Raw genomic sequence first — 25,840 nt, 5'->3', positions numbered from 1 at the left:
GTAGCTAATAGGAAGTTGTTGTATAACACAGGGAGCTCAATCCAGTGCTCTGTGACAACCCAGAGGGGTGGGATGGGATGGGGACTTGGGGGGGGGGGTTCAAGAGGGAGGGGATATATGTATACTTATGGCTGATTCACAGTGTTGTATGGCAGAAGCCAACACAATATTGTAAATCAATTTATCCTCCAATCAAAAATAAAAATTTTTTAAATGTATCTTGTCTTCAGAACCAGTCTCCTAGAGACTGCACAGGATTCTGAATTCAGGAAGGGTGGGCAAGATTAACACAGGAGACAGAAGGGAACTTAAATTGTTCTTCACCACTATTCTCCAGCCTTCACTTCTGGCAACAAAACTGGGGGTTTGTGTGGGAAAAAGAGGCTAGTTGGTGAAAATCTACAAATCAACCAGGATTAGGAAAAAGACAAAGAATAACAAAGATGCCTGCAGTCTTTCTTCCCACTTTGAGCTGATTTTGATCTGAAAGTTATGTCAGTTTTTCAGCATTCTAAGATGACGGACATTTCCTAATATTTCCAGATATCATGATTTTTAATCATCCTGAAAAACATAAAATTGAGCTCTAAATTGAGTAATTTTAAAACTAAAACAATTTTTCAAAACCTGTCTGAAAAAAATTTCTCTAAGTGGAAAAGTTTCCACAGTTTTTTATTGGTGAAAATGTCCTAGATTATTCTATTTCTGTTGCCTGAGTTTCCCCTTATCTGACAATTACTATTTAACCAAGTTTTTAATTATTAGTGATTCATGGGGTCGCAAAGAGTCGGACACGACTGAGTGACTGAACTGAACTGAACTGAAGGTATTTTGTGCTATTTTGGGGCTTCGCTGGTGGGCCAGAGGGTAAAGAATCTGCAAGCAGGTCACCTAAGGAAATTTGTAAATTCACTGAATTTCAGTTTCTTAAGCAGCTACTGCTCTCCATTTTAACTTTGATTCCAAGTAGAAATGCCCCTTAGGCTCCCAAACATTGTTCCATCCTATGTAGCATTACACAGGGCAAGAGAGAATTTATGTGTTGACACTACTAAATAGCTGAAGTTATTAATATATTCAAAAACTGACCATATAATTTGTTTTCCTAGCTCTGTTTACAATTCACCCTGGGCGACCTTCAAATCAGATTTTAAGAAGGCAGTTTTCAAGTGCCAGGACTGGTGTGTTAAAATGCGGAGTAATTGAGTACTTAGTTCAGTAATGGACTTTTTACAAAGGCAGAAACTTTTATATTAATAGATACATTCTGGAACAGTATGTCAAAAAGCTGCATAACAGACCCTTCAGATCTATTACTGTCCCTCCAAACAAAACCCATTATGCACAAAGCCAACATCAAACAGCAATCTGCAACAGACCGTTACAAAGGATCCGAATACAGTCTTCAGCGGCCCCTTTAAAAGGTGGCCACGTTTTGCAATTCGGAGATCAGTTCGACCTATCTGCAGACATTCCAAAGGGGGCCTTGGGGTTTCCCCCTCTCTCACCCAGACACCCCTGAGGGAGTTGGAAATCTTTCTAAAATCAGTTTGCTCACACCATTCAAAGAAGCGTGTAGTTGATGCTCTTCTTTTGTTTTTAACAATGACCCCATAAAAGTAGAATCCAAAAGTATCCTTCCTAACCCTAGGAACAGAAATCCATTCTGCCTCCAATCACTCCTCCAGTCCTGCCTCCCCCTCTCGACCGTCTACTAAGGTTAGGGCTTATTCTGGACTTTTCTTGCAAGGAAGTGTCTCAACACCCAGCCACGGTGGGAAAAGCTAGGGTCCCAGTGGCGGCGGCTTCACTCAGTTTCCACGGAGGCAGCGGGAAGGCTCAGCCCAATCCTTCATATTATTTGAGCACAGCTTTTGCAGGTTAAGTTTTTTGTTTTTTTTTTCCCGCGAAAGAACTTTTCTTGGATGGCTCAACGTGTTTGTCTTTAAGGGTTGTGAAAGGAGAAATCATGCATATTTCAGCCAGCTCCAGATGAAACGAGTTAAGTGATTCTCCAGCATGCTAATGTTTGAAAATGCCATGTTTGTGCCATATTTGGTTCTTTGACTAGGAACACAACTTCAATGCAACCTCCTCCCCCATGCAGCCCCCTTCCACCTCCTCCCACCCCCTCCTACTCCTTTATGTATATATGTTGCATAATTATGGAGCAGTGAGTATTTATCACCTTTTCTGGGCAGTAAGCAGAAAGAAATACAATACCATTACTTCCAGTTACTGCCTTTCCCAAGATAATTAGGTAACACAGTGGAGGGAGCTCCGATCGCCTAACGCTGTTCAAGTTAAGTGATTGACATGGCTCTGTCTGGCTGCTCTATTAACTGTTTCATTTTGTTGCTATTTGCAGTTTGCTTGGCTAATACTCCGAACAAATACAGACTGTTTCTTTAGCCCTTTTTTTCTCTTTGACCTTCTCCTGCCCATTTTCTTTGACTCACTTCAAACTGTCTTGAAAAGGCCTGTTGAATACACACAGTCCATCAGAGGCCCAGGTTCATCCCTACCCCTGCCCTGAATGCCTTACTTCAAAGATGGGCCGCATTCTTTAATTGCCCTTTGAATTAATATCAAAGGGTCACAATGCGAGTGCCAAAAGAGAAAGGGGCTTTAATGAAGCAAAGAGCTACCATTCATTTGCAGATAAGCACGTTTTTATGCCTGAACGGTCACCGAAGCTACAGGCTTCAGGAAGAGGAGGCTGTCCGTCCTGAGAGGACTGTTTCTTAAGTAGTGATTAGTTCAAACAAACAAGAGTAAACAAATAAAAGAAAAAGTCTACAGACAGCGACAACATACAATAAATAGTAAGACGAAAATCGGGAGCTGCACATCCCCCTCCCGTACTTCCCTTAAAAAAAAAAAAAAGAAAAGCTGCACCTAATTAGCAAATCCATTCACCATTTTTAATCCCATATTTCAACACTGAAATTCCAAGGGCGAGGTTCAGTCACATGCCTGAGATGAAATATTTTCAGTCTGAAATTTTGCACCATGGGTAACACAGAGGCACAAGCATATGACTTTAAAATGCAGAAAAGAAACAGTATCTTTCAAAAATACGTCCCAGTGCTCAAGACATAATTACTTTCAGAGTGAATATTTGTGCTTAAATAATTGATTCTTCATGAACACTTTCAGTACAGAGACTGTCGTTTGCATCTAAAATAGGAAAATACCTCTGCGCATCTTTTTTTCCACGAAGGTCATATTTTCCAACTCTCCCGGATAAATCACCATTTAGTGGCCATTGTCTTCATGGTGGCCCCTGTAATACTGTAGCAGCAAGTCTAGAATGATCCACTAACAGCACCAGAGGTCATTGTAAGGTAAAATACAGCTCAAATCATAAATGATTACAGAGTGAAACAGTAAGCTATGCTTCCCCTCGTCATCACTCGCCTTTTGGAGAGCTTGGTGATTAAAGAAGGATTTAAGTCCTGGTGAATTATCATCCTAGCTGAAACTCAGACAACATTCTTGGTGCCCAGCTACAAAGTACATGGCTGGTTTCTGGTAGACATAACACTTGGACCATTGCCTGGACATTTCTCTTCCATGGATGCCTTGGTAAACAGAGTTTATGTTACTCTCAATGACGTAACAAGGAAAGTCCTTGTTCAAATGTTCCAATCAGTCTCCAAAAGTGACTTGCCAGTTTTGATCTGTGCACAAAAAGAAAAAAAAAAATTGCCACAGTCATGTTAAAAGAAGGAGAGAAAGAAAGTGTTCTCCCTTATCTTTGAAGAAATCAAAAGTGTCTTCTCTTCACTGGCCTTCATTTCCATGGGCTTGTCCATCTGGTTCAGAGTTGCCAAAACACAGTGAGAAAAGGGCAGCAAATAAATGTCAGAGAGGCGGCCAATCTGCATAAATCCCCAACTCCTTCCAGAGAGACTCCTTCCTGGCCTGCTGGGCCTTCCAATTTTGTGACATGAGCCAACGGGCATCGGAACAATATGGAAATCAAAAAGACTTATTTTGCACAAATGCAAGCCTTTAAAGCAGCTTCTCCCATACCACTTTTCCACTAGATGTACACCCGTGTGCCGCTCTGCAATAAAGCGGTGTCATCCCAGCAACCAGGTCCCACATGTCCTGGATATAGAATTATTTCAGGGTATTCTGGACTGACCACAGGAAGACCCACTTAATTCTTGTTAAACTGTACTCTAAGAAAGAAAGCACATTGAGGCAAACGGGCCACCAAATCTTGTTTCGCTAAATACAAAAGCGATGGGTAGATTATAAACAAATAATTCTTTATACTTGCTCAGAACTTGAAATGTATTCAGGGCCACTAACACATCACAACAATCCTTGGAGACAGCAGAGCATCTTACTGTCTGTCTCACTTCAGAGGAATCCAACTCAGAATGGCTACTGAGTTTCCCTTCATCACTCAGCTAGCTAGAGATTGAACTGGGACCTAAAGCAAAATCTTTTAACAACAACAACAAATCCTTCATAAAAACCACAGTTACATCTGGTGCAGAACTAGATCAGCAGTCCAACTGAGTGGGTTTTTGGTTTTTTGTGGGTTTTTTTGTTTTTTTTTTTTTTACCAAAATCCACAAGTGGAATAAACTTCAAGACACTGCAGATCCAGCTTCATAAGCCACAAGAAAATTGTTTGGACCATGTATTTCAATACTTCCTCAGGATGCTACAGTCATACAAATACAACCATTAAGAGGCTCCATTCAAACATAGGTACTGATACTGATGATCACGATGAAGTCTTGCATTCCTCCAGGGCTTTAACTCTTTCATATCTACTATTGGATGGAATTAAATAATTCTTTGACGTGAGAAAAAAAATTTTTCACTCTCATTTCAAGTGCCAAGGAATATAGTAATGTAAGTCTCTAATATGTCAGGTGAAGTAAAGCAATGTGAAGTTTTTAAATCTAAACAGCTTAGTCACTGAAGCTACCCCAGTCATAGGTTTCTTATCACCTCTGTTACTCTCAATAAAACTAAGGGACACTTGGTACCCGAGTAAAATTTGTATCCCCAAGGGATAAATCGTTCACGATAGAGTTCTCTTTTTCAGCCACTTACTCTTTTGCAGCTTCTGAAATTCAGGTTCATGGAAAAGACCCCTATCTGAAACTTAATTTGAAAGCTAAAAAAATGCAACAGGAAAGGTATTGCAACTTCACAAATAGCTGTTTTATTAAAGGGGCTTTCTAGACTTAAAGCCTTGTCCAGATGCAAGCTACAACTCTCTCCCGAAGGTTTCCACTTTCTTTGCATCACCAAGTTTTAACCAACAGCGCTGCTGGTTTTGCATGCAACCCTCTAGGCAGACAACGCTGACCTGAGAGCTGATGATGACTCCTAATACTTTAGGAAATACCGCATATCCGTCTCCACTGTTTATCCCCACTAGGAATTGAAAGCACACTTGGAAGACTCTCTCACCTTGAAGAAAAAGCAGAGTAGGCTGTCCTGAAATCTGTAGACTTACAGAAGTGGCATTAGTTTGACTTCTTTTAAAATGTCAGTCTACCTCTTCTGTTCTTGTTGCCACTTCTCCCAAGAAGCAGCACGGTGCCCAAGCAAGGAATAAGTGTTATGTCAACTAAAGAGGCTTAAAGGGGAAGAAAATGTGATCTAAACAAACCTCCCTGAGCAGACATCCTGCTGTAGGCTTCAATGGGAAACATTTGTTATGAAGTAATAAGAATTTGCATAATTTTGGGGAAGACTTTGTTTTCAAAGTAATTCTCTTTTTCACCTGCTTAGCCCTTTGCCGTGTATGGCTTTGGTTAAGTTTTGTTGATGGAGGCTCATGTTTAACCAACTGTTTTTAATTTACAAATTAAACTTGTCAGAAGTAGAAATCCTTCCCTTGGAACTCTTCCAATATGTCAAGAATTAATTCTAATGAAAACGGCATTGCCTAAATGCAGGATGGCCAGTCACTTATTTTATTTACACAAAGTCCTTCTCAGTTTCTTTGATAAAAGCAGCTAAATCTTTTTCCTCTTTCATGTTTTGTCAGCACTTGATTCCTTTTGTCCCTTGGCTATTTGCCTAGCTGTGGACAATAAGGCAGGAAGAATAGAAGCAGATTGTTGGAATGGCCCTCAATAAACCTAATTATGACATGTTGACTGCCCTCACCATGACACAGTCAAGGGACCCAGGCTTATTCAATTACCCTTGCCAGGTTTCTCTTTCAGACCTAAAGTTATCCGTTGACTGTTTGTATTTCTGAACAGTATTCATGTTCATTGTGAAAGAAAATCCCCTGGACTTTGAGGGGTTTTTAAGTTGATGCTGTTATTGTAGCTAATTTTTATTAACTGAATGATAACATGATAAAGAAATAGACTTTTGTTATGTAATAAGAACAAATCAGTGTGTGCTTAAAAGTTACACCTCTCTTTCCCTTCTCTTCCAGCCAGCCTGGCAGGACATGTAACCTGAATTAATAAACAAAATAATTTCTCCAACCTGCATGTCCCTTTCAATGTGATACTGAGTTGAGCTCCACAGATCGGCACTGTTGCTTCAGTGAGTCTTCTTAACTTAAAAAAATAATAATCACATGATTGGGGGTGCTTAGAGTTCTGTTTTTTGGTTTTTTTTTTTAAACCACCAAGAAGGTTCCTTGCCGTATTAACCCCAGAGAACATAAGTTCACTGGTACCTTTATGCCAACAGCCATTTCTTCAGCTGTTTGAGATAGACAGGATGCACAGTATTTAATTAAAACTCTGGTTGCTGGTTGGAGGAGCCCTTTCCTCCTCCGACAGATTGTTCAGAGATCATGCCAGTGGTTCCTGCAAAGCCAGTGTATAAAAGCTGAGTGTCAAGTGAACAAAAGAGTGGGAAAATGAAGGAATGCCAAAAATCAGCTCCTGATCCACCCTAGCTTTTAAGTCAACTAGGTCTGATAGAATCAATAGTCAATTGCATTTAAAGCTATAGGAAGCCTAGCAGGAGTGACTGTTTTGTAAGTTGCAGCATCTCTGGGTAATTTCTTTTTCTTTTTCCTTTTTGTTTTCTGTTGAGAAACTCATTGTTCTCTTTAGATAATTTGACAGCTCTTGGGACTAAAATAGAGTAAAAAAAAATTCAACCACAATATAACAAAGTTGGTGCTATAATTTCTTGAATTTGTTCCTCAGTTCACTTTCCTTCATTAAAAAATTCCCATCATTCAAGTAAAAGCAAATCTAAATTGTCATCCATCCTGCAAGTGAATTTGGAGTTTGGCGGGGTTTTGTTTTGTTTTCCACTTTCTAGGGAAATTATCTTTTTAATCTTAATGTGAGAAATCAACTTCAGGAAGGACTCTTCAGTCTGTACATAAAATAAGATACAAAATCCTTAGCCTCTGAAGAAGAAGTTTCAGTTCAGTTCAGTCGCTCAGTCGTGTCCAACTCTGCGACCCCTCGAAGTTTAAGGATTCCTTTTACTTCCCTAGAACGTGTTCTCTTCTGTGGGTCCCTTTCCTCGCAAATAGCAACAGTTTCAATTTCTCCAAATCCTAAAGGGATATTTTTCCTCTGGAACATTCAAACGGAATTATACAACAGTCTTTATAAGTATTATTAATATAAATACTTAATGTATATATTATTATATGACATATATACTTACTTTATAGAAGGTCATCTTACTGTTTAGTTTTAGCATTTGTTGATTTCGTTTTCTTTCATTCATATACATTTGCATTCACATTGACTTTTAAGAATTATCCCTCTGAACAATTACAAAAATGATCATAATGGTACTCTAGCTATAAATAAATAGCAGCATGGAAAACAGTAAAAAGTCTTACCACTAGAAAGTTGAGTGTCCTTCCAAAGTGTTCAAATTACTTTCATCAGCAAATGTAACCTCATGTATAAAGTTTTTAAAAGTCTGCTTTTGCTACTTTATAGTGGAAATGTTATCAAATACCCAAGATGTCTCAACATTTTAACCTGAAGCATATGTATTTTTGCATTCCCTAAAATGTTTTAATGTTTTTATATAGTTAAATAGAATAACAAGTCTTCTTCGAATCTCAACCAGCACTTCCCTAAGAAAACATGGAAAAAAAAAAAGTACAAGAAATCAAATACTCAGATCGAATACTGCTCACCACCCCAAACTTGGCATTATAAATGCCTGCCATTTTAAAAGTTATAGTTATCTGGTTATTCAAGCTATGTTAAACAAATGAATGCCATAACTCTCACAAATTCGACTTCTTCAAAGCTGATGGAACTCAATTCACATGGCAGTATAAGTCAGAAGTTTGCTTATGGATACAGAAAAGGGAGTCAATAATTTGAATTGTTTTGATTTTATGGAGTTACTCAACAAAAATTCTAATGTTGACTAAAAGTAGCTGAGATCAGATTTCTTAATCTATAGGTCAAGTAGTGACTTTCTCTCCTAGCAAATAAAAATTGTAATTTGTGATTCAAAGTTCAAAATTGTAATACATTTGATCTGAGTACAGGATAATCACTAAGAAAAACAGAAACAAACTCTTTCATATGGTAAACAGTAGTACTTATTATTCTGTATGTATAAAGGGGTACAGTTTCTCTTCCTGATATTCTCATTTTATAATGTTCTGCTTCCATTTTTAAAGATTGGTAGATAAGTTGTAGCGGTATTCACCTACAAAATCTATTTGCTTAAGATAAAACTACAACAAAATTAGAGCCATATATTTCAGATACATAAGAAAAGTTATAAATGCAAATATTAGATTGGCTATTTTATATACTCTAAAAATTCCTCAAATAAAAAATGACTTTTCACAACACATTTTACATTGTTAATTTTATCATTGGTCTTTGTAATAAGGACTGTAGCATTTGAATGAACCATTGTCTATTTTCAGAATATATATTAAAAAAGTTGATAAGTAGTATGTGTTGACTTCTGAAATAATTTTCCTCCACAAAAATAAAAGTTAAAAAGTGAGGGGGAAAAATGTATTGAAATCTTCCCTTGTTAGGTTAGGACATCTTGCTTTGAACTGTTTGCAATGTAACAAAAAATACTTCTTACATCCTCTTCAAGTTTCTAAAACACTTCACAGCAAAGTTCTCAAAAAACGATAAACGTTTTTAGATGTGAACTATCTCCCTTGAGTTTCCTTACCAAATGTTTGGTGTGGAAATGTTTAATTGATTCAAATATGATTTTTTTAATTTGTATGTGTATAGGCATGTATTTTAACTCAGAAACCAAAAAACAAATCTTGTTTATCCAACTGAGTTTCTGAGAACTACGCGTGAGGAAGCTAATTTAAGAAATGACAGCAGAATTCAATGAAGTGAACACAGCATTGTCTTGATTCTCTCCTCAAGCCCAGGCAGTTTCTAGCTTTGACCTCGTCGGCTGCCAGAAAACTGTGTCCCTCTCTGGGTGTCGGGGAAGATGTCGAGGCACAGATGATGTGAAAGAAGGAAAGTTACCATCCTGCTTAAGCAACTCTAACTTAAAGCAAAGTTCTCTAACCAATACCCCCAGGCCTTTCCAGCCTCATCTGGAAGCTGCAGCTATGAGAGGAGGTCCAAGAAAGCAAGCGTTTCCCCACATGGATGGGGAAAAGCCAGTGTGTCCACATGGTGAACAGTACAGCAAGGCCCCACTGCCACTATCCTTCCCCTGAGACAGAAAACAGGCAGGAGCCACTCACCTTCTAAGACATTGAGGGGCCACAGGCCTCTCCATTCTTGCCCTGATTCCCTGACTGCCTGAGGCCCCACTGTTTCCTCAAACAGCTGCCCGGGCCTTCCCAAAGTCTATCAAGAGCTTCACATGACCACAGCTGCCACAACCTGCCAGGCTGGGAAAGACCATCACCTTTACCTAGCCTATGCTTCCATCTTTAAGAGCAAGGGAGAATGAGGTCCAGAGAGGGAACACGACCTGTTTATGGTGACAGTTGTAAAGACCTACAAGAAATGTCTAAAACTTACCAAATACACCTCAACAGCTGAGGGCACCAACCCCCACCACCCCCCAGAATTACAATCACACCCACCGACCTATATGAAGTGAGTGGATGGAGCTTCCTCCAGATTGATGGAGCTGGTGGTCTGTGATGCCTGTAAGGGTCTCCACGCAAGGACTGAGAATACTGTGCAGTAGAAGGGCCATGTGGGTGACTTCTCAGCACCTCTGGATTGCTAGACACAGACTTAGGCTCCATAAGTAAACAAGGTAGGGCATAAGAAACAAGGAAGCATCCTGGAAACTTTTAAAATCAAAGATACAAGTGGAGGATAACTGAGTATCAGAATTGTTATTATTATCATTGCTTTGCTCTCAAACACAGATGTGCCAGGCCTATACTGTATGTACAGGCAGCCTCTACCTTTCCCACACTAAACTGAACGAGGACAAGGATAGATGCAGTTTCATGGGACCCGAAGCTTTTATAATTCAGAGAGCCCCTGGAAGGGACACACACAGGTGAGGGGCTCTGGAACTGAAGGTTCATCAGCTCTGTGGTAAACCCACCTCTGTCCAGGACTCCTCTCTCAACCCCCACTTGAGAGTACCTGGGAGAGATGGGAGCTGTTTCTAGGTGCTCATATGCGTTGTTGTTAATACTTGCAAAACATTAATCAAGTCTAAGTGTCAACTTTGGGGGCTCAGCAGTAAGCCAAGATCATCAGAGTCAACAAACCCAGCAGGTTGTTTCTGAACTCCATATATCACAGGTGGACCAAATGCCAGGGGTCCCTCTGGGACCCTAGTGGCTTACATCCTCCAAAGCCACATGTTTCTGAGGCTCTCCAGAATGCCAGCACTGAGATTTTAGGAAACTCTTGCATTTCAGGAGACTCCTGGAAGTGCTTCACAGCACTTTCCAGAAGCTCTCCTAGAGTGGATCTATCATAAATGCCCCTTGGGCCCTACCTGTTTTGAGGAGGAGAACCTCACTTCCTCTGACCACTGACAACTATCCAGGCACCACTAGAAGCAATGATACCCAAATCAGATATCTGCTTCCTGGGAGGGTTGTGAGCACAGAGGCAGGATGGGCCCCAAAGTGCCCTCCCTGGCTCCAAGCCAAAACAGATGCTGTATGCCCTTCATCTGGCCCTGGTTTTTGCTGGAAAGCCCAAAGGACACAAGCCAAGGCCCTTCCCTGGCATCCTGGATGTATCAGAAATCCACCTGCACGGGAGAATGCTCTTGAGCCCCACCTGGCCCTGCCTCCCCCTGAGTACTCAGTGGGGTACCATGCCCTGGAAAGCCACACTCACCATCAAAGAGCTTCCTCGGAGCAGAATTAATCCTGCCCAGTCACAGTGAAGCTGGTATCTGCTGGGGTGTGATCTGAGGGGCATCAGAAACCTGCCCCTTGCCTCCACCAAAAAGCTGTCCTACCTGGGTACCTGGAATTCTGCCATTGGGGGTTCATTCCTCTATGCCAGGAGACCAGCTCCCAGGGGCCTTTGAGACACTTCAAACATCCTTAGGAAGGGTAACAGTTGAGTCTTCATGTGAATGAGGTAAAATAAAGCTCAGTGAAAGCAATGGTAGGTGTGGCATGGAATCAGGGTACACAAGCGGAGAGTAAACCAGGCAGAAAGAAGCAGGATGGCAGGGAGACAGGAAAGGAGAGGGAACAGCAGCTAAAACTGACCTCCCCCTTGTTACCCAAGGTCAGTCCATAAAGCCCTTTGTGAAAGGCAAGTGACAAAAACATTTTCAAGGAGTTTGGGAACAGAGGATTGAGGGCAGGGAGATTATCAAACATCCCTGTAAAACACCCAAACTTGGGACTTCCCTGGTGGTGCAGTGGCTAAGACTCTGAACTCCCAATGCAGGGGATCCAGGTTTGCTCCCTGGTCAAGGAACTAGATTCCATATTGCCACAACTAAGAAATGGTGCAGCCAAATAAATGATCTTAAAAACAAAACAAAACATAACCAAACTTGTTCCAGTAACATCACTTCTTATTAAACTGTGGTCTGAGTGACCATCTTCTAAAGTTTTTCCAAAAGGATTTCCCAAGAACCAGAAATGTCAATGTGAAAGATAGTCATTGTCTTCCCAAATGAATTTAATTTGAGCTTTCAATTTTGAAAATAAATAAATAAAAAGGATTCATTTCAGGGGAAAAATCGTTACTTTTAAACGAGTAACATTAAATTATAGTAATTCAATAAAACGATGAAAGTTCGCCAACCAGCAAAATGAAGACCAAATTCGGCTCTCTGTCATTTGTATTTTGTAATAAGGAAATTGTTCCTCTCCTTATCTGCCCAAGGTATCTGCTAGGACTCCACTGGGAATAAAAGCTTTTGCAGTGGCTGTTGGTTTCAATTTTTCTAAAAAGACAAACCACATGACACAAAGGTGTGCCAGGGAAGGAGTACTTGACCTGAACACGATTTGTTTGTTTCCACATCCACTTATTGAACCTCTGATGAAAACAAAATGAGGCAGCCTTCCCAGCCCCCGAAGAGCTTTATGCTCATGACGACCCAAGAAAACCCACTTTCCACAGGCAGGACGAAGACAGAGGTTAAGGCTCAAAAAGTTCAGACAAAAGCCCAGGAGCTAAATCCAAAATAAGCCAGGGCTTGATTTACCATCTCGACCCTCTACCTCGAACTGATTCCCTGTAGAATGGGAGAAATTCCCCGTACTAGGCATCCCGCCTCACCCCTGAACTCTTAGCCAGCCAGGTTCTTCAGTTTCTGACCAGATGCTAAGTCCACAGTCTTTCATTTCCTTTCTTCTTTCAGACAAAACTTCAGCGAGATTTCCGAGTTTGGCAGGGCTAGCCAGTCACCACAAGCAGACGTTGGCTTCTAGTAAGAGACTACACAATTTGCTTTTCTACAGGCCCCTGATAAATACGTGTTGTGTGCACAGGAGCCCCAGATGTGTCCTGTAGGAATAAAAGTTAGGCAAATCTACTACCTGGAAAGTTTCCATCCTGGTTAGCTTCCCAAATCCTATTCGGCCCTGGCGTCTTGCAGGAGACCCGGATGCACTGTGTAGCCAGGACTGCAAGTTCCCAGGATGCACTGGGAGAGACCCCATTTATCTGCTCAGCCTCCTGACATGGGCTATCATTACCCTTTAGAAATAGTCTGAGAGGATGTAATAAGTTCTAAAAGTTTCCAAAATATATCCAGTAATTCCATGCACTGAGATCCCAGTCACTTGGGAATCTTGCAATGGAAAGTTGAAGTGTTTCTCCAGATGAATTCATGGCTCTCTTTTTAAAAAGTTGTAAATCAAAAATTCAGAGGGGGCAGCTATCCCAACGAAACCCCTGCTCCCTAATATTAAACCAATTCCCCAGAGAACGCCTCAGCCTGCTACCTTCTTCACCTCTGTGATAAGAACAACGTGAGGATATGTGGAGAATCTGGAGTATGGTTACTCTGCTGACATGGACCCAAAAACCACTGATCTTATATGGTCTAAATTTCTGTTGAGAGCGTCACAGCAAGCTGACAAACAGGTCAACAATTTTCCTCGTTGGGATTAACCCTCCCAAGATCCTCTTTCCTACATGGAGGGCTGCATACTTTTGCAGGTAGTAATCAGATGTCACAAATTATGGGCCTGATTCAATCCAAATTATGCACAGAGCTGGGAGAGGGGAAAAAAGCTGCTTTTGATTCTTCTCAGCTCTTTGCAGATGCTCTAAATGCCAGGCCTGTTTACATCCAAAACTGACTCCTTTGGAGTTCTATAAGCCAGTTGGAGGGGAAGCAGGAAGAGAACCTAGGCACCCAGATAGCTGTTTCTATCGAAGCACAAACAAAAGCTCTAGCGTTAGGAAAACCCACTTTCCTGCCTCGTGTCTAGTAGAACACTGCTACATGCTGTGGGGCTGGCTGCAGGAACAGTCAAGAAAGAAGACCTGTGTTTGTTTTTCTGTTATTTTTAAAAACCGAATCAAGATTTTTATTTTCAAAAATAAATCCTTAACATTTAACTTGTTCTCCTGTTTCTGAAAGACCCAGTCCTAAGAAGGAATGACTTGAAATATTAACCTTAAAATATTTATTGGCATTCACGTCTCCAGCTTTCTCAGGGGGCTTTGGAGAGGGTTGTTTTTCTTATGTAGTTGGAGCACAGTTCTTTCTGGCTCATTCTGCAGATTCGAACTTCCAGCTTAGGTAAGCCAGGTACTCAGCAGCATCAACAACTCAATTCCTGAGCATCAGATTTAAGGGAAAATGGGCTGAAATGATTTGAGGGAGGCAAGGTATGTGCAAAAATATAAAAAGTCTTTTGTGCCTAGAAGGGAATGGATACATACCCCCTTAAAAGTTCATAAAATTAAAAACTAGCCTTTACCAAACTCAAGAAAACCCTAGAGAATCAGGCCAGCACTTTTTCAAAAATGTGAAATAGAAAACTGTTTTATTATTCATAACCTGCACTCTTACCAGTTCAAACCTAATTTGGTAACCCTGAGAGACAATTTCTCTTGTAACTAAACAATCAGAATAAGTTTTCTCTGAATTGTTCTAAAAACTAACAATAATTTTTCCAGTATAGAAAGAAAAATAAGTGCTTAATATATGTGTACTAGTTCCGATGGAGGCAAAGTGAAATAAACAGTAGATAAAAATAGAATAAAAAGAGGCACCAATAAATCAAGGCAAAAACCTTTCCTTGGATTTAGAGAATGTTCCATTTGGAGAAATACCAAAATACTGGAGGAATTTCCCAAGCAGAAATTTCAAAACCTATGTTCCTACCTACATACAGTGGTAGAAGGAAGTGTCTCTTTTCTCGTACAAGTGGCCACAGGCAAACCTGCACACACTCCATGTTGACTAAACATTGCTTCACCATTTGTTCTCAATGCAGAACCCAAATTCCACTAAAGCTATCAAAATCACTAATGTCGTTCCCTTTGTCCCTATGACAGAGGAATTATTTTATAAATAAACTCACACATGTGCCAAATGGGAATTGGAAACACTCTAAATGCTGGTAAATAAATCATTTGCCAACAGGATGGAATACTATGCAGCTATACAAACAGGCTGAGGAGACCCTCAGCCTCTGATGTGGAGTGATGGCAGAGATATATTCGAAGGTGGGGGATAAAAAAAGCAAAGCGCAGAAAAGTTTCTACAATGGGCTACCATTTGTGCAAACAAAAGAGGAGAGAATATTTTTAAGAGAGAAAGAAATACAATTGCTTGTTTATACAGGCTCTCTAGAAAGACAATCAAGTTACTGAGTGACTTGGGTGAGCGGAAACTTGTCCCTGTACACCCATTTCTATCTTTTGAATTATGTACCGAGTGAACGGTTTACCCAATCAAAAATAAATGTGATTTAGAAATCTGGGGACTTCCCTGGTAATCCAGTAGTTAAGATTTCATGCTTTCAATGCAGGGGGCGGGGGTTCGATCCCTGCTCAGGGAACAAAGATCCCACATGCCACGTGGTGCAGCCAAAAAATAAACAATTAAAAATTAAAATGCCATCTGACAAAGCATATATTTCACTTGAGTGTTCAGATGGACAAGAGGGCAATCCTTGGAATAAAAGATCGTTTCCCTTTTGAGGCTGATGAGCGTTGGCCCCCATAATCCTGGAGTCCTCTTGCCTTCAGGGGGCCAGCACGGTCCAGAAGGAAGGCCCAGGGCTCGCCAGCGAATTTTTTATCAGTTCACTGGGGGCCGACTGGCCAAGGAGCCGGGCTGCCTGCTGAGACGCCTAAGCCGTGACAGCTGCATAAACTGGCGGTGCCCCAGCCTGACCTATTTCAGAGACAGGTCAGCCCAGTGCATGCGGGGATAAGAAAACAACCTTCCTTCTCTCCAGTGACTGCATTGGCAAGCTGCTCCAGCGGGGGGAACCACAGGGCAGGGGCTATCCAGCCGCGCCCCCCACCCCAGTCTTACAAACCAGGCTACTTTCTTTTCACCCTCGCATAGCACCCCAGTCACATAGAAGTCCCCAGATTTGGGGACTAGACACAGTAAAACTGAATAGCTGGGTCATTGAAATGTATCTCCCCCCAGCTTAACAAATGCTACTTTGGAAAATTTCCTTAATATTTCTGAACTCAAATTTTAAAGGAGAGAGATTAAGAAGAATCATGCAAAAAGCTTTAAGAATGCACACCATCTCACATGCGGAGCCATAAAGACATTTTAGAACAAGGAAGCAGGCTGAAGAAGGGACACGAGGAATTATACAAACACAAACAAAGGATTGCACCAGGATTTTAGGAGTAAGAATGTATAGATGAGATCCATTTTCAAAAAGCAACTTATTTGTCAGTTTAGTGGGGGGAGTGGGGGAAGACTTGTGCAAATACACAAAGAAAACAAAGTTTGATTTGGAAGAGTTTTCAACAACCAAGTTAGTCTAAGAGAGAAAAATAAACTTTCAGATCAGGAGAAAAAAGTAATTAAGAAATTTCTTTGACATCCTAGCAAATAGTTTTTGAATTTTGGTATTTTTCATATCTATTAAATCAATACAGACTATTCTATTAAAGAGTTTCTTATAAACTCAATTTTTTCTGACTCAGTGAAAGTGGATTTTGTGGTGTGCGTGAGTGTGTGCATGTATGCGTGTTGGACTTCATTGTTGCTCCTAAGCCAGAATTAAGCTTTTATCTGCCCTTGGGCAGAGCCCATCTGCCAACAGACTAGTCACTTTCTGCAAGTTCAGAGTTTTTTCCCCCTACAGGGTTTTGAGTTTTCCTATGAGATAGGTATAATTTGCACCTTCTTGTTTCATTCTCATATCACTTTGGGAAATTGGTACAGTATAATATGCCCCCATCTTACCAGCTGTCAAAACTGAAGTTCAAGGGATCACACCCAAAATGTGTTTGGTCTAAATTTTAGAGCAAAATTAGTGATGTAAGACAGACTACTTTTACCTTGGGTGCTATGCTTTTAAAGGCAAGCAAAGACATGAAAAAGGACTTTGGGGTGTGTTTAAGTCAGACAAGAAACACTCAATTGTATTAGTGAACCTCAGTTAGGAAACCAGCCAAGTGGGGATTCAGAAAGAAGGAACCTGTTGCTTTTTTATTTTTTATAATAAAATGAATTGGACCAATTAATTTTCTTTAGTTCAGGTTAAGCTCAACCATGGTAATTGGGAGACACACACACCCTGTGGCCAAGATTTTCTTAATCATGATAATATATTTGAATACTGGAAGAATTTTTTAATATGTGTTTGAAAATAGACTCTATGGGTCTATAATTGTTTAAAAATAAGATTTTTTTTTCAAAAAAAGATAAACCCTATAAAAGAAATAAAAACTATGCTAATACTTCCAGACAATGCCTAAGTGCCTGCTGACTGGGTAAGTTAATGCTTATGTTAGGGCTTGCCAAAAAAAATATATAGGTATGGTGGCTGTACTTCGCCTTTATCTGTGTACTTGCAAAAATCATAAGCCAGTCTTTCTGTTAAAAATGTAAATTTGTACATGAGCATGTAAGCGTTGACTGTGAAAGTATAGAAAAACCAATTCCATGTTGTAAGGTAAATTGCACAAAGCCATCAACTTTCCTTTCTTAGCTATTCTATCCTAACCTACTTATTGATTCCATCTAATGACATAAAGCCAAACACACCGAATTCTGCAGTTGTTTCCAGAAATATGCCTACCATCTGATTATAAAATCTTTTAAAATTTCCACTTAAGCCTCCTTAGCTATACTATTTGAATTCCAACATGATCCTGAAAATTTTTAATGCTGAAAGTCAGTGGTATTTCCTCTCCCCCAAACCTATTTTAGTCGGCCAAGAAGAGTCTCCCACTCTTGTCACAAAGCATTTTGATCAGCTATTTTAAAACAGATCCAATGGAATCAGATCCAGAATGAGTGGGAAATTGGTTCCTAGAATCAAAAGTTTATATTAATATACTATTGTAGATACAATAAAGCTGGCCAAATAAAAGTACATAAGAATCAAGAAATCACTAAGTGGTTTGAAGGAGACAAACACTGCTGGTTTGCTATTGCCTGTCATGAGTTCCAATTTGTTTTACGGAGGAAGATTCGTTTCCCAGCCACTGCAGTAAAAACTCAGACTACCTACTTTGATTGAGTTGCTTCATCACAGAGAGAAGGGGTTCTTTGTTGTTTGAGTTTTTTTTTTTTTTAACTTAAAATCCTGCAGCTAAAATTTAAATATTACAAACTTTGTTATATACAACATCTAAGGTAAAACTCTTCCTCAGGAATTTTTTTCTAGGACAAATGTACACCAAATCAAATTCTAAATTTTACACCATTATCCTTTATTAAGATGCAATTACTTCTTTAAAGAGAAGTGGCCATTGCTGTGGCAGAAATTATGTCAGTCTCCTTGTTCTTTATCAGGAAGGAAGAAAAACTGACTTTGACGATAAAAATTCATAAAGCCTTTTATTGCTCAACTGTCTTCAACAACTATTTTCCACGGTTTTCATAATTCCCTTTGACAATGGTGAAACTTCTAACTCATCTGTCTTAAATAAAGGTTTTATAATCCTAACGGGCATTTTGATAACTGCAAGTTCCAGATACAAACTGGAAAGTATATTCTGTTCATCTGAGGGTGTAATTCCATCACAGACAATGTGAGAGGATGCTTTCTTAGAAAAGAGACAATCCCATTCCAGCAAAAGTTCGACACTATCGGAGTTCAGCATTTGGCCCGATACCACTACATAAAGCTGAAAGCTGAACTGTGCCACTCTCCACCCAAGACTGGGATGAATGTGAGAAAACCTTTCCCAGCAGAGTAGAGGATGGTCCTCTGTCCCCACTTTGGTGTGCATCTTCCAAGAGAATAGCAACTTCTGAAATTCCCTTTCACTTTCTTCGATCACAATTCTCCAGCTAAGGCAGCCAGCACTTTTTTATTTCAACAATAACATCAAATATTTTTTCTAACCTTATTGAGATATAATTAACATAAAGGCAGTAATTCTGCCTTGGTACTGAGGTCAGGCTCCACTCAGAGTATGACTCTGTGTCCTAGCAGTATATGAACACATAGGCTGATATCCAAGAGGGGACAGTCACTTTCACTCCACATGTATGTGAAACATGAAATATACATATACGTGAAAAATGCAGCAAAGAATTCTCTAGCACTGCATCTGGACCCAGGACAAGGCAGTCATAATCAATCTGCACTGACTCACACTTTGAGCTTAATCTGTCTCAGGCAGTTGTCCCAATGTGCAACGATTTGGACTATTTCAAAGGACATTTGAGCACAGATAGATTATTAATTAATTGGGAATTATAATAGAAAATGTTAGAAAATACTCACTAATGATTCTGACTCTGTATGTCAAGATTCATCTTGCTCAAGAGTGAATGACATAGTAAAATAAAATCAAATGAAATAAAAATAAGTCTCTAAGCACAATTATTTAGTAGAGAAATGAACAGAGAAAGGGCTTCAGAAAATCCCCCCCACAGGCAGATTCATGATGCTCACTTGAATATTCAAAGCTAAATCTGGCATAAATTTCACAACCTCAGAGTGATTTGTTGGAATTTGCAAATTAAGCACAGAGATGGTATTTCCAAAAAAGCCTTTGCAGGAATTTTAGCTCTCATAATAAAAGAAAAATCTTTCCAAATATATTGAATTCTTAAATCAAAAAAAAAAAAAAAAGTCTAGCAGTTCATCGAAAAATCAACAGTCGAAAAAGTCATAAAATTATTCAGGGAAATATTTTTCCTAGCATTCAACAGCAGTGCTGAGTATGAATTGGGAAGCTGTGTTGTTACTTCAAATTCTGATGACTCTAGAAAGTGTAATCCACAGGACAAATAAACCTTTCTGCATGTGTGTGCAACTGGGTATAGTTTACTGCCAGCATAATTCATAGTGACCGACTTATAAATAAACTCTAACGATGCACAAACTACACACACAAACAAACACATATCTGCTCCTACATTGTAGGAGGTTTAAAAATATACATGGGATTCATCTAACCATCCATAAACAGAAAAATTGTGGAAACATATGTAGGGAAATGCAGTTAATCTAACTCCCAGTTTCCTGTGTATTTAATTACTCCCCACCTAGTTTTACATAAAACTCTGACATCTTGCCTTTACATCATTCCAGCTTAGAAGGCAACTTCAGTAAAACTTCCATATTTAGAAATTCAGTGGACACTGGGATCTTAGCTTCCATGCCTCCCACCACCTCCTGGCCAAGGAGAATCTATTTGATGATAAATTCACCATCTTAGCTTAAGTTTTAAACAAGAAATCATCATAGGATAATTGAAAACACCCCATGAATCTCTTTTCTACAAACCTAGGACATGTAACTGGTTTCGGTTCCTATTTCTTAAAGAGAATTCGGTCAATCCTCCTTAGAGGTTTCAGAGGAAAAGGGGGATTTTCCAAGACAGATAAGTTGAAATGATCCCGCTTTGATCTCAGTGGTTAAGAATCCTTCACAATGGAAGATGGCCACTGAGAGGCCGCGATCCTGGCCTTTTAATGCGTAACAATGGTATCAACAAACAGCTACTTAATCAATATTTGGCCAGAGCTGCTGAAAACTTCCTTAATTCCTTGTTGTAAAACAACCTCAGAGCAGCCAGTGAGATAAGGCATTAAACTGACTGCTTAATTGCCTTTTACTGTCTTGTTAGTTATATATGTACATTCTTAATGGTTCTTTAATCTTTATTTACCCGCATAAATAAATTACCTGGGGTAGGACCCCACCAAACAGAACCTTTTCTGTCCCCAACCCTGGCGAAACTCTCACCATTTGTTTGTTGCTGTTGTTGAGGCTTTTAACATTTATTGACTATCTATGTACGTTAACATTTAACCTCATGGTTACGAAGGATTTTTGTTGTTCTCAAAATACATGTCCTCGTGAACGTTGAACCTGAGTTCGGTGGCAACACTGCTATTCACCTGATGAATTTCCGCATATTCCACCCCTTGAACCCAAGCGCACTTGCTGGTTCCACCTCGCCGCGCGGATGGGTTTTATTGCTTAGCCCTGGGGACTCTTAAATGACCCTTCAGTAATTATTACGCACTTGAAGCCCCAGCGTCCCCGTTCCGGTGCTATCACCCAGCAAATCAAACTTCAAAATAAACATACAATTTCAAGCATTAATTAGAAAATCTGCATGTTTTCAATAAGGCTATAAAGTAAGCCGACAGCAGTCAACCAGACAAAACCAACCAGCGAAAAAGAAAGCTACAATCTGATCTCGGTTGCTTCCTTTCAAATCGGTCCAACGGGAAAATCGTTACCGTTACCTCCTCGAAAAGAACACAGCGTGCTGTTTCAATTTAATTCAAGTTCTGGTATTTCCCATAGATTTTGAAATGGGTGATATTTCCTTGTTGAGTATTTTAAGCGCTTCAGAAAACATGAAGTTTACCCCCCAAAGACAAGAGACGACATTGGGGTCAAATTCGTGATTCTGACAAATGGAGACCGGGCTGTCCACTTTAATAAAGGTTCCGATGCCACAAACCTAAGATCATGATTTTAATCTGTGGGAAAGTTTTCCCCCTCCCCCCCCCGCCCCCGCCTGACCCCCGCCCTTTTGCCTCGCGCCAAAAAGTCCTTCCCTGCTAACTGGTGGAGTGGGGTAGATGGGGAGGCACGAAACTGCCTTCCGTTCCCCTCGATTTCAGTAATGCTCCCGTTAATGATAAAATGTTCATGATCCCACAGGAAACGAAATCGTTCCAGAACCTTTAAAACTTCGGTACGTGTTTAATTGTTTTATCGTATGCCCGGCTGAAAAGATGACGTCGTCCTCGTTAATTTTAGAAAAGCTCACAAGTTTGCAAACTCGAGCAAAGCTTTTGTCACTTTTACTTTCTCAAATCAAAAAAAAAAAAAAAGTGTTTTTCATAAATGTCAAATTGAAAGGGATCGATATAAAAGGAGGGTAAGCTCCAATCAATCTATGCTTGGGTCTCTTGGCTCAAACTTTGAAATTGTTGCAAACCTCCCACGCTCACTGGTGATCCTTAAAAAGGGTTAGGGTCCTATGAAAGTGTATCTCCAGCCCCAATCAAAACATCAATTTGGCAATCTGGCCTCTCTCCCCCTGCACTCCCGAGCTGCCACTTCAAAGCTGCTGCAACAAGTCAGTAATTGTAACTTTGCATCTAAATATTTAAGCGAGAGTCTTGCAGTCGCGTGTCCATTTACAGTCCTCATCTGTCCTCTAATTCCATTACGGCACAAAGCAAAAATGTTTCCCAAAACTCACAAACAGGAAAAGCGTCACCCTGACTCTGGTGGAGGAGGAGGAGGAGGAGGCTGGGGGGAGGAGCTGATGAAGGAGCAGTTTCTATTGATTAGTCACCGCTTTTGTGTTAAGGGCTTTCTTTAAAATAAGAGAGGAAAAAAAAATGGGGGGAGGTTGCAGAAATTTCACTAATGTGAGCCTCAGGCAAGGAAGGGGGAAAAAAGAGGAGAAAGAGGAGGGGGAGGCGGGCTGTGTCTAGATGAAAGTGAGAAGGACATAAAGGAGGCAATTGAGTCGGCTGCAGCCCGGCGAGCTAAGCTTCGAGCCGGCCGGAGCGCAGGGGAGGGGGCGGCGCGGCGCGGCGCTTTGGCTCAGGGCGCAAGAGTGGGGGCCGTGCCCATTGTGGCGGCGCCCGCGGGCCCGCTCCGCCTCGCCGGGGGAGGAACAGAGGCGCCCATTGAGTGGCCGCGGCGCGGGCCGTGCCCACAGCCCCCCGTTGCCGCGACCGGGGCTGGGTTCCTCTGGCTGCGCCCGGTCGGCTCTCGGTGCCGACTGGGGAGGGGAAGGAAGGGGAAGGTCCTGGGAAGGGTGGGGGATTCCTGGCCGCCCTACCCTCTCCTTCCACCCCGGCAAAACAGCTGGAGGTGTAGATCCAAGGAGGGGCGCGCAGTCTGTTGCGTGCCAGGGCGCACGGGCCTGCGCGCAACGGGTCGGTCCGCCACGCTCTTCTTGGATGGGGCGAGGTACAAGGCAAAGTTGGGAAAGTGAATGGGGCCATCTAGAACGCGACTCTGGGGAGAAAAACAAGAGCTGTTCTGATCTCTTTCAGGGTGCCTCTCACCCTGTGTCCTAGTCTCGGACAAGTAGAAAGATGCACCCGAGAAGAGCCAGTCAGCAATAGCCGGCAGGCCGAAAAGGAATCTGGAACCTTCAGACAGCGCGCGCCGCCCTGCTCATGACGCCCAAACGGCCTTCCTTAGGCCCGCCTGGGAGCTCAGACCCCTTTATCGACATTCATTGTATTTTCCAAGCCGGGCAGCCTGGGACTTTTGCTGCCCAAACGACAGGGAATTTTTTTTTTTTTTCTGAGATTTCTAAACTTCCCTTCCAACTCCACTCCACTCTGTCCTTTCTCTGGGCCCCTCTTGCCCTCCAGGGCTCATCTGGAAAAGGAGCTAGAGGCGCTGAAGAGACTGACGCTGCCTCTTGCTTGACAACCCCAAATTAAATTAGACTTCAGCCTCCGAGTTGTGTGTATGTGTGTGTTTTCAACGGTTTAGCCCCGCTGGGGAGAATACTCTGCCTTTAAAAATGGTAGCAATTGCCCTTGAATGGCAGCAGCCCCAGCTAGACGGCCCGAAAGACTAGAAACATTTTGTAGGTGAAATGGCCACTTTTTCCACGGCTGGAGAGTCCATAAAACTTCCTGGCGCAGCAGCTCTTGGGGCTCATTGAATAATTCATCCCTCATTGCAAGCCCATAATGTCTATTCTCGGCCCTTTGTGGGGCTGTTTTCTCTTCTTTTCTCCTTGAATTATAAAAAGGTTGCCTTCCTTTGTTCACATCAAGCTGCTGCGAGCGGGAGCTTTGTCTGGGCCGAGCTAAAGTGTGAGTTTCAATGGACTCTCCCGGCTTTGTCTCCCAAGTTCATCTCCAAGTGTAGATTGTGTAGAGAAGGCCTTCTTTGTAAAAGCTGGAAAAGTTGTACAAATGTTTGACCAGCTCATTTGGGGCGTTTTGTCTCCTGGGCCTTCGGTTGCCGGTGCGGCAAGGGAGCGATGGAGCTGCGGCGCAGGCGCCTCCAGCAACAAGTAGCAAAGCCTGGCTACCTCCAACCCCCTTCCCAAGCCTCCCTCTGGGTTCACTGCCTGCAGAGGCCCATTGGGTTTGGGGTTGGCTGGCTTCTCGCCTTCCTCCCTCCCCAGCACCTCCAATACAGCATCTAGACCGGGACTAAAAGTCAGGCATCCTCTCAGAGACCAGGGCAGAAAGGCACCCCTCCAAAAAGAAGGGCTTACACTGAGTCTGTGTGAGACCCCTGCTTCAAAGCAGGGAAGCCACAGGGTATGTGTCTTCTTCACACAACTTCCCTGGGTTTTTATGTCTTGATTGCCTGTGTGTGCCAGAGCACCTGGGCATCGGTTTAGGCCTACAATCTGTGGTTTGGATTTGTAACATCTAAGTCTGTGTCTCTTTGAGGTTGTGTACAGATTTCGTATTGATTTGTAAAGCTGCCAGCTCCGGAGGGCCAGTGGTCTGCGCTGGAGTTGAGCAATGGAAGTAAAAGAAGCGACCAGTGTCCCGAACCACAGTCCTATCCGGGACACCACCGGTGGAGGGCTCAGATCCAGTAAGTCGAAGTGGGTGACCACTCCAAGCCCACCTGGAGAGCCGCCTGCCCTTCTAGATCAACTCAAAAGTCCACTCAGCCTCAGGAGTCTCAGCCCCCAGCGAGGGAAGGCCATGCATGCGTGGGGACACCTGGCAACTCCCAATCCTTTGGGCCTGGAAGAGGTGCAACCATCCCCCAGGCCAAAAGTGCTGAGAGGCAGAACTCCGGAGATTCTCCTTGTGCCAGGATCCCTTTCCAGTTCAACTCCCACGGGGCTGACTTTTTCCGTGGGACTCTGAAGATAACCCCAAGGCTACACTTAAGGCTCCACAGGGGAGGTTTTTCTCTTGAGGCTGACAGATCACAGCCAAGGAGAAGACACCCCTGGGAAGAGAAAGTGTGCCCACATTGTGAACCCGAGAACCCAGAGCCCCTCAGCTTGTAACCGAGATCTTAGGCTTGTTTTTCTTCCCAGACACACACAGTTCAAACCCTACCGCACTTGAAAACCAATTTAAAACAAAGGAAAAACCACCGACGTACACATATACATTTATAAGGCAATCGGTCTGACGCAACTTTGAGAACCTACTGCCTTCAAGAGTTTTGAGTCTCTCTTCCTCTCCTCTGCCTACCTCCCCCGCCCAACCAAGGAAGCTCTTTGGAGACTCTGGGCCTCTCCTAAGGGCGCAAAAAGTTCCTTTAACCTCGGGAGGCTCCAAGACTGCTCCGCAGGCCACAAACTGCTCAGATTAAGTTCTGCAAGCCTGTGGGCAAGAGGGTAGCCCCTCAGCCAGACCGCAATTTGTAGTTCTAGATTCCGAGGGACTGTGAGAGGTGCGGAACAAAGATTTATAAAACAGAAAAGAGAGAGAGAAAAGATTTTTGTATTCAATGAAAATGCATCTCGGGTCTTTCTCAATGCTCTTACCCGGGTGCAGTGGATAGGAGCGAGGAGGGACCGTGACACGAGCCGGGGAGGCGCAGCCCTCAAGCCTCCAAGGTCAGAGCGCGGAGTCCGGGAGGCGCGGGCCCGCAGGGCGCCGCCCAGCGCGCCGCCGCTTACCTCGCTCGCTCAGGATGCCGTCGATGCTGTGTTTCGCTTTCTTCTCACTCTCCTCTGCCTCCTTCCTCTCTAGGTCGGCCTCCTCCTCTTCGCCTTTCCCGAATTTACTCCTCAGGATGCGGCTGATGGAACTCACTGGGGGCGGGAGGAAGAAGGAGGCGCAAACGACTGAGATTTGCCGGACCATGCTGGAAGGGGCTCTCCAGCCCCTAATCGGAGTGGGGGTG

The 25,840-nt window shown here is 42.2% G+C and overlaps 1 protein-coding gene across 3 annotated transcripts in view; it reads right to left on the bottom strand.

The window, feature by feature from the left end:
• PAX3 (paired box 3) overlaps positions 1 to 25,840 on the bottom strand; it is a 102,871-nt gene that overhangs the window by 72,579 nt on the left and 4,452 nt on the right. For all 3 annotated transcript variants that reach the window (XM_055398265.2, XM_055398266.2, XM_055398267.2), the window contains exon 4: positions 25,614 to 25,748. In XM_055398265.2, the coding sequence (XP_055254240.1) occupies positions 25,614 to 25,748 (135 nt within the window). The remainder of the gene's footprint in view (positions 1 to 25,613; positions 25,749 to 25,840) is intronic.

The sequence above is a fragment of the Moschus berezovskii genome, chromosome 2 (assembly GCF_049115385.1).
Source record: "Moschus berezovskii isolate FMDL1 chromosome 2, NW_MosBer_1.0, whole genome shotgun sequence".
Taxonomy (NCBI): Eukaryota; Metazoa; Chordata; class Mammalia; order Artiodactyla; family Moschidae; genus Moschus; species Moschus berezovskii.
The sequence above is the reverse complement of the archived record's forward strand: the minus strand, read 5'-3'. Positions and strand labels throughout refer to the sequence as shown.